The 9,080-nt window shown below is 37.7% G+C and overlaps 2 protein-coding genes across 3 annotated transcripts; one reads left to right on the top strand and one right to left on the bottom strand.

Annotated features, from left to right (window-relative positions):
* Positions 1–3: 3 nt before the first annotated feature.
* Positions 4–5,519, bottom strand: tmem54a (transmembrane protein 54a). 2 transcript variants are annotated; one of them, XM_079852806.1, is made up of 6 exons: positions 5,414–5,519; positions 3,854–4,050; positions 3,581–3,640; positions 3,200–3,391; positions 2,004–2,138; positions 4–1,844 (listed from the first exon to the last, which is right to left on the bottom strand). In XM_079852806.1, exons 1-6 carry the CDS (start codon positions 5,463–5,465, stop codon positions 1,734–1,736), a joined length of 747 nt encoding a protein of 248 aa, XP_079708932.1. In that variant the 5' UTR covers positions 5,466–5,519; the 3' UTR covers positions 4–1,733. The 2 variants fall into 2 exon arrangements, with proteins under 2 accessions (XP_079708932.1, XP_079708933.1); XM_079852807.1 differs by having other exon boundaries at positions 5,332–5,463.
* A 426-nt stretch (positions 5,520–5,945) lies between these two features.
* On the top strand, positions 5,946–8,501 carry zpcx (zona pellucida protein C). The gene is made up of 6 exons (XM_079852798.1): positions 5,946–6,336; positions 6,411–6,582; positions 6,661–6,757; positions 6,840–6,925; positions 7,015–7,097; positions 7,522–8,501. Exons 1-6 carry the CDS (start codon positions 6,045–6,047, stop codon positions 8,466–8,468), a joined length of 1,677 nt encoding a protein of 558 aa, XP_079708924.1. The 5' UTR covers positions 5,946–6,044; the 3' UTR covers positions 8,469–8,501.
* Positions 8,502–9,080: the final 579 nt, after the last annotated feature.

Genomic DNA, 9,080 nt, shown 5'->3' with positions numbered 1-9,080 from the left:
ATGTTGTTATTGAAATATTTCAAAATACAGTTTTAAGTGTAGTAAAAAGACAAAAGAAACAGACATTTTGATGAGAATAAGCCAATGATTAACAGTGAAAATGAAAATTGGGTCATTAATTATCTTTCGTTCATCTTTGGAACACAAATGAAGACCTTTTTAATGAAATCTGAGCAATTTCTGTCTCTCAGTTGACAGCTTTGATGCTTCAAAAAGATCATAAAATGAATCCATGCGAATTGAGTGGTTTAGTCCAAATTTTCTGAAGACACTTGATCAGTTTATGAACAGATTGAATTTAGGCTTTTATTTCACACATGATCAGCGAACAAAAACAGAAGCTCAACCAAACATGATTGACATGCAAGCTTATGCGGAAGCTCAAACGTGCTGTGTAACACGAGAATGAATCTCATTGGTTGTTGCTGAAGCTCAAACATGCCGCGTAACACGAGAATGAACCTCATTGGTTCTTCTCACACGTCAAGTGAACATGCTTGAGCTTCCGTTTACCACAAATGATGTGCGAGTTGATGTTTATATGTGAGTAAAAGCCTAAATTCAATCTGTTTATCATATAAAACAACGGTCTCTCTTCAGAAAATTTTGGACTAAACCACTCAATTCATATGGATTCGTTTTATGATCTCTTTATGAACTTTTTGTAGCTGTCAATGGAGGGACAGAAATCAAAATGTTTGGGTGAACTATACCTTTAAACATGGATTTGTGGAAAAACTTTGGCTACAATTCATCAGTTGTAAGTGTGCTCTCAATGCATGAGTGAATGTCCTGCTTTGTGTTCACCCTTTGAGCTTTTAGTATTTCTGCTCTCTGTGCATTCTGCTATTTTACTTGTTTTTTTATTTTTTATAAATAACTGCATCATGAACTACTGAACCAGTAAAACAGTCCAAAAGATAAATTGACCTCATTCTGTCTCGTTTCATCTATTTAGACAACTCTTTTACAGATTCACTGACCGCTGCTTGTTTTATTTAAGAGACTTAAAGTGAAATTTCTTTTAGTTTCATTCTCGCCCTCACAATAGGAAAATCTAGACTGGGTCAAGATCAAGCATCAACAACCCAACAATTCTTACCAGGGCTGCATTTCCCAAAAGCATCGTAAGTTTATCGTAGAGATCATTGGTGGTAATAATTCTACTATCAACTTAGGCTTACGATGCTTTTGGGAAACGCAGCCCAGGCTAAAAATTAAACCAAGGAACATCACTTCCTAAGCATGGCCAATTATATTCAGAGCCACACAGCCTTTGAAAAAAAAAAAAAAAGTTTTTAAATATAAATATGTAGGCCTAGTAGTTTTATAATATAAAATAGTTTTATAAATATTTATCAAAAATTATAGAGACTGTGTCCAAGCAATTCAGTTTTGAATAGAAAAGTCTTTTTTTAATATAAATGTAACAAGGAAACCCATCAGTGCAGAAAATGTAACATTAAACACGCACATCAACCATGTTCATGAGGTTAATATATAAAACATGCACTTTACAATAGTACTTGGTCACGCAGTCTGACCCTTTAAGACTGAAGAATAACACTCATCATTAATGCTTCATTAGATGCCGGAGCACCGCCTCCCTTCACCTGCTAGCCACTTCAGTGAGCAACACACTTTTATGTTTTATGTGCATTGGCACTTCTTGGTCCACTGTCATGCAGCGGTTTTGAAAAGCATGTATTGTTCATGTAATGTTTACTTTTGAATTATAGTTCACTTGTCTCCACAGCAAGTAGGTCATGTTGTTCTGCTGGGTCCACCTCATTTGGATCATCTCCTGGTGGCAGTGAGGTTTCTTCTGGCAGCTGGACACGCACCTAAACCCAAACATTTACATTACATTCAAAGAACACAAAGGTTTATCAAGTTTAATGTGGAACTGGCATGCAAAATTGCTCTTAAAACAATCTGTAACCCAAAATGATTTCATATCGAATTCTGATTTGTCTTGATTACACACATATAGTTCTATTTACCCTTTTATTGACAGCTCTTCTCCACGGGCAGCGCAACCGGAGGAACGACGTGCAGGCCAAGAAACAGCGGCAGGAGAACACAACCTCCACCACTGACATCAGAATCAATGGAAACCATAGGATTAATGTAGTACCCTGGAGAGAGAAATATATTTTAAATATTGTTTTAAATATTGTAAATATATATTGTCTTCATTTCTTCTTTTTTTTTTTAGGAATTCCTTTCACTTGCTTATTTTGCATTATGTCCCATGGGGTTCCAACACCATTTTACCAATGAATTTCCATGACTTTTGCATGACATTTTTATGCATTTGTGAATAGATTTTTCATAATAATAATAATAATAATAATAAATAAAGCAATTTTAGCCAAATATTTAGAGCTGAGAATAAATAAATGTTTCAATTTTAAAATTCCATGCTGAAACCTAAGGCCTTACTTATAAAGTTGTGCATAGAATCATCCTAAATGTTAGCATATGTAAGGGATAATGTACATCCAGCGGGTTGTTATCTCAGAATAAACCCAGACAGGTTGATCAGGACCCCGAAGTGAAGCAGATGCAAGTTTCAATGATGTGACGATGCCACAGTTCTTCTAGATTTAGACTGTCTCAGTTTTTTCTGTTTCTTTAATCACAGACAAACTTGATGACTGTGAGATCAGATCTCCGTGTGGAGCACAGGCTGTTGACAGACTCCTTGTGCAAACAAAAATCTCACTGGATTAATGGTAAAAGGAATGTTTGGTAATGTAAACTGACATTTCCTACTGACTCACTACAGCAAAAGATATAAATAACTGGCTTAAAACCTTTTTTTTGGTGTAAATACTAACGTTTTTATTTTAATTAACGATGTTGTAATATTTTAATACTGGTATATGAGTGCAAAAGGTTTATACACATGCACTTAAGTTGGCGTACACATTAGAACATTTGCACATTTGTTTTTACCTTTATGCCTTTGTTCCTCACTTTTAACATAGGATCAAATTCAGGATAAAATCTGATCGAACATGAGTTTTATAATAGATTTACTTTGCTTTAGTGGCTTGAGATGCATTCAAGTCACCAAAACTGTTGCACACTAAAACAGAGAAAGAACTCTTAAAAAAGGCATTTATGAGACTCATTTCGGTCATTTGCATTTGATTACACAAGAACTCATCAGACTGCAGATAAATTGACTTACATAGATGCGTGTGGGGTCAAAGGGGCATTCATTTGTGATGCTGTACAAATTTATGATGGCAGACTGGTTGCAGTGGGCAAACAGATTCTCCCCATCCAGATGTATGACCCTCACTGTAGCAACACTGATTCCCACTGCAGAGGCGGCACCCAAAAGAATAGCCAGGACACTCATAACTAGTAGAAACCAACTCTGCAACAAAGATAGAATGTGTTCAGAAATAAATAATACATGAATACTCCATTTTGTTCTATAGAAAGACTCGTTTTAAAGTGAATGTTTTGAAGTGGCAGCAAATAAACCTCATGTAGCAAAAACACATAAATAACAAATGTGATCATAACAAAAATGACAGCATTGAGTGTGGGTATGTGTACTCACCAGCAGCTGGTTTTTCTTGTTTTTTGAGAGAACAATAGCTGAAATTCCACCAATGATTGCCTGCAGGTTATAACATGGTCAGATGTATGAATAACAGTGTGGATTCATTCAGTGCAAGGGGTTAGTTTAAAGTTTCAACTAACACACCTGGTTATGCCTCATCTACCACATCACTGGCAACTGGATAATGATCACAAACAAAATTTAATGTCCATAACAGAAATGTGGAGATAATAAGCAAGCAATAGGTTACAGTTTTGAGGACAGACATACCATGAGTCCTGCCACAAGAGCAATGACATTGGAGATGGGGTAGACGAGTTTCCGGTTCCAAGTGAACACACTTATGTGTCGGAGCACAGCTCCGTGTACCAGTGCCCCCAACAAGAAGTTCACATGGCCAACCAGCACCAGTCCCAAACCCATCTTCATCAGGATCTTGTCATCCTTCAGACTGCCACAACAAAGACCTAAAGCAAACACACACAACATCAAGGAACCATAAACACAGAAACAGCAGGAAATGTCAAGGAACTTTGTGCACCATGAAATCCAGATGAACTTGAGACTACACTTTTCATGTGCCATGCCCATGACTTCACTAAAAAGCAAATAACTGTGATGAAATAACTGTCAGATGTAATGGAGATTCCCACACCTGAATTCCCATGACTTGTGCATGACACTTCCAAGCATTTGTGATTACTGGATTTTTAAAAATCACAGTAATTGTAGACAACTGATTAAATATTTTGAACCAGTAAATGAATGAAGGAAATAATAAATTAATTAAATCTTTTTATTAAATAATATTATAAATATTAAATATATTTATCACAATTTACAGCTGTATTGTACACTTTCAACCAGGTCATAATTTAGATTTTTAGGAGATAATTTAGGAGAATAATACTATTAAATCCTCACTGTAATGGTTTAATCGTCATTTACTCCACCTCATGTTGTTCCTTTAATGGCACAATAAAAAAAAAGCGTCATTAACATTTTAAATGCGATAACAGATAAATGGTGATTGAAAAAGTCAATCATCAAAGGGACGCAACCCCATCATTAGCGACAACGCAATGTTTACGAACAAGCAAAGATGCGTTACGATTATCAGATTTTACTGCTGAATAAAATATGTTATTGACAAGCGGTCTTTAGGCTTTTTTCTAGAAGAGGAGCTGTACTTGCAATATGACTAGAAATCGAAAGAGTTTGGATCGGTTTTGGAGTTTGCATAGACTGTGATTTGAGTCAGCGTAATGTCTGTTTTTAAGGCTCCAGAAGGCTTGAGGTGTGGACATGAATATGGACTACGTCTATGGTGTTTTTGCTCCACATTTTCAGTTAATATTAACTGTTATGTAAAATATAGGCTATTACTTATTGTGCTCCACAGAAGTCCTAGGACAAAGTCCTACTAGTTTGGAAGGACGTAGCTAAGGGTGAGTAAATGAAGACGGAATTTTCATTTTCTGTTTAGTTCATTTATAATAACACAAAACAAAACAAATCTATAAAAAGACATCAGGTCCGAAATAAACATTAAATCCTTTATGTTGTAGGCAACATTAGTAGAAATGCCGGCCATTACTAAACTCGTAACATTCAGCGAGAGAGCGCTGCGTTGATATAACTTATCAAGATACACATGACCACACCCTACTACGTTCGCGAGCCTGTTCATACTCCCACCTCATGAAATGAAACGAACACTTTACTTGTGTAAATGATGCCCAACTCACCAGAATTCACCATCCTGAAGTCCTTCTTTCAGACGAAGTCATAATTAAAGGTTTAACATGTTCAAGGATCTTCTCCTCTTACCGTGCCTCTCAGGCTGTGTTCCTTCTTCCCGTTCACCTGCGTGTGCGTGCATGGCCACTCCCTCTCCGCGCGCTCACCTGATGCTGGCCGCCCTGCAGGTGTCGCTGTAACCTACATGGAGTTTATAGCGTCTCCAATGCGAGCACTGTGATGTCATTAGATTGTTGTTTTACATTTTGCTGTTATTTTAGCCTATGTGAATCAGAATTTGCCTATATATATGTATATATAATATACAGGCGTATGTAATAGTCTTAGGCTTTGCCGGATCTATTAACTTTTTTTAAAACAATGAAAATAAGGTTTAGTTTTAATTTATGAATGACAAAATTGGTATTTACTTCTGAAAATGCTGTCTAGTTTATTTTAAAAAATCAAATAAACAAAAGATTTAATAAGAAAAATAAAGAAGCCCAATCATTGATGAGTTGATGAGGCCAGCATTGATGAGTTGATGAGGTAAACCTGAACACCTGGACTTGATAAGCTGACTCTCATTCATGCATTAACCTGCACACTGTAATCCTCCTCTCAGCTTCAATTTAAAGGAAGGCAAGACAAGGAAGACAAGGAAAGTAGCTGTATAAATTATTCTGTACTGGTTCTCTCAGATCAAAACTAAAGGATTGGGATGGCGGTGGTTTTTGTTGTCTTCTATTGCGCTATAGCGTGTCTAGCGCTGCCAGTTACATCTAACGGGAATGATTTTAATGGCCGCATTTCAGCATACTCACCGGGAATGGTAAATGGTGTCTGGCATGTTTCTGACTTTCCTGGCATTGCTGAAGATGGACCTTTCTTGGATGGATTTCCTCTTCCTCAGCCTCACACTTTTGATGGGTTTGCATCTGACTTCCCAATGCCATATGATATACTGGGTCTACTGGAGAGAAGAAATGGTTTTTCATTAAGGATCATGAACTGTATGTTATTAAAATGATCTTAATCTTATTAGGTGTAGTTAGTGTCTTACTGTCTAATATTTGTTTTGCTTTAGCATCTTGGAGTGATCCAGCAGATACTAATGTGTTCTACAAAGGAGAGCAGCTGCATCTACAGGTGTCTGCCTCGCCTGCCCCTGGTCAACAGCTTTACATCCAGTCCTGCCATGCTTCCTCCTCTCCAAACCCTGCTGAGAAACCTGAAGTTGCCCTTATCATTAACAAAGGGTAGATCAACTCAACAAATGCTGTTTTCTCTACATTTTACTTCTGAAATAATTTGGCCTTCATTTTTATGTTTACCAGCTGTGTGGCCTCCAAAGAGTCTTTGGTGAAGTTTGTGTTGCGACGTAGTGATGTAGTCAATTTGGTTGTTCGTACGTCTAGTTTAAAGTCTTCTGAGGTGAGTTCATTCCCAGTTAGGATTCTTACAATCCTACAAACTAACAATAGCTTGCTCTGTAATGCTCTCCTGTTTGCTTTAGATTTATCTTCACTGCAGAGTCTATCTTTCTGATGTGGGTCTGACATCGGTCACTAAATTCTGCAATTACAACAAGCTCAAATCAAGGTAAGTTTGAATCTGATCTTGCTCTTATTTGGTCTTTGACCTTTGTCCTAATAAGCTTTTGGCACTTAAAAAAAAACCTCTGTTTTCAGATGGGTTGACCTGGGTGGCCAAACCTCCATATGTGATTGTTGTGGGAAAAGGTGCAGAAGTTTGGCGCATGCAGAACTTCCTGGTTAGTACATGGTGAAATGAATCGGAACCCAAATGAACAAAGTAACCATGTCCAGGCTCAAGATTAAGGATAGCCTGCTGAGAGGTTCAAGCCAGTTAACCATACTATCACTTGCCATTTTGGTTAAATGTTACATTTTGTTGATCTCTTAGTAAAGAAAAGAAAAAAATTGGCTCACAGTGCATCAATATGAAGGTGCAACTCCTAGTTGATAATACATTTAAGTAAAGTGAATGCATTTAAAAAAAACTGGTTCACGTGACCAAAGAAACTTAGTGTTCCCAATATTTCTGGCAAATGAGAACTTTAAACCGCTCATTCACCAAGTATTAGAGCTGCTGGACCAACTGAAAAAAATGCTTGCTTAGCCCTGTACGTTTTGCTTTGAAATGAACCTCCACTGTCTCTTTTACAGTTTCTCTAGACCTGAGTGCAGTAGTAAGCACCGGCCCCCTGATTATTAAGGATCAGCCATCTGCACCACAGGCTACATCTCTGTCAGACTACAGTGCTACAAAGTCCAGCCCTACAGCCAGAAACTTGTCTGATAAAAGATTGATCATGGCAGGTGCCTCTTTCTCCGGGAGCTCAATGCAAAACATTGGTGATGTCTCCCCCTGGCCTGTTCAGCCTAGCTTTGGAGGAGGTTTGGTTATAATCAGCCAGGGACAGGGAGGGGATTTCTCAATGTGGCTACCAGACATCATGGAGCTTGAGTTGCCACCAGTGGTGCAAGTGGGAATTGGTTATCCAGAAAACCATGCTGTTGATGTAACCCTTCAAAGTGACGAACCCTTTAGAAAGCTGAAACCAGATGAAAGCACTGAGATGAGTCAGACTGTTGCTGTGGATGAAGGAAAAGCTAAAGTAGAAGCTGTGGATTTGCACAATGTTGCAGAAGACCGACTGGGTATGTGGCATCTTAAAGACGTTGCCCACTTGCATGAGATTGAGGGAAAACCTGTTGTGACCCTAGTGCAGCCTCAACTGAATCTTGAATCTGAATTTGACTTTCCTTCTAATGACAACTCCCTGGTCAACCCTACATCAGATAAGCTCTCTGAGAGTGCTGAGGATAAGGGTAAAGTTATTTTCAGACAGGCTGAGATGGTCTTTAAAAGCTCTAAAGGAGCCAAATTATTGGAGCCAGTTCTCTACTCTAAACTAAGTCTGAAACAAGCTGCAGATGGATCCAGTTCTCTCAATTATGAAGAACAGAAAAGGCCCAGCATGAGCAAACAGGACAAGTTTGCTCCGCAATTAGAGGGGAACGGTGAGAAAAGAGAAAAGGATGAGCAGGTGGAGGACTCCTCTGAAATTAAAGGTCTAGTTTCATCCCTATTAGATCAACTGAGGTCAATGGACTGGTGATATGATATTAAAGATGCATCCGTGACCTGTGTTTTGCCTTTGTGTGAAATGATTCCAATGTATTTACTGAAATTTCAACCAAAATAAAGTTTTGTTTTTTTCATTCAATTTTTCCTTTGTCACTTAACTACCTGGATTTCAGGGCACCTTTATGGTTTTACATGAAATTTGGTAGGGGGAAAAGTAACTTAAAACTGGTTAACATATAGGTGTCTTGTAATGTTGAGCCTTTTAGTGAAATGCAGCTTTTCACATTGCTCTTCAGGCGTTCAGCAAACACTGACGGTTAGTGCCTCTAATGGTTATGTTTATAATCTTGACATGTGGTCAAGAAATTGTTCTACAATCTAGATTACCCTCTCAAGTTCACAGAGTAGACCAACGTCAGTACATTTTATTTTGATTTCACTTCTCAGTTTCCAATATGTGCAAAACAGCCATGCTGTACTTTAATTTTAACCTTTTCCTAGTCTTTGTCTTGTCAATGTATTTACTATTGACAAAACCAATGACATGTAAATTATCGGGACAGATCTGTTTAAGCTGCAAATTTCTTTGAGTTAATGTAAAAACATGTTATGACTTATCACGTTCTTTACATGAAATATATAA

This window comes from Squalius cephalus (assembly GCF_949319135.1).
Source record: "Squalius cephalus genome assembly, chromosome: 20".
Classification (NCBI taxonomy): Eukaryota; Metazoa; Chordata; class Actinopteri; order Cypriniformes; family Leuciscidae; genus Squalius; species Squalius cephalus.
This window is presented reverse-complemented; position numbering and strand designations above follow the sequence as displayed.

Excerpts from the sequence above, each read along its gene's own strand:
- tmem54a (XM_079852806.1), bottom strand. The coding sequence starts at position 5,465 with ATGCACGCACACGCAGGTGAACGGGAAGAAGGAACACAGCCTGAGAGG. Across the intron at positions 3,641-3,853 it reads CTCTTGTGGCAGGACTCATG|GCAATCATTGGTGGAATTTC; the intron begins GTATGTCTGTCC and ends TATAACCTGCAG. Across the intron at positions 2,139-3,199 it reads TTGACCCCACACGCATCTAT|GGTACTACATTAATCCTATG; the intron begins GTAAGTCAATTT and ends TTCTCTCTCCAG.
- zpcx (XM_079852798.1), top strand. The coding sequence starts at position 6,045 with ATGGCGGTGGTTTTTGTTGTCTTCTATTGCGCTATAGCGTGTCTAGCG. Across the intron at positions 6,337-6,410 it reads TTCATTAAGGATCATGAACT|CATCTTGGAGTGATCCAGCA; the intron begins GTATGTTATTAA and ends GTTTTGCTTTAG. Across the intron at positions 6,583-6,660 it reads GCCCTTATCATTAACAAAGG|CTGTGTGGCCTCCAAAGAGT; the intron begins GTAGATCAACTC and ends TATGTTTACCAG.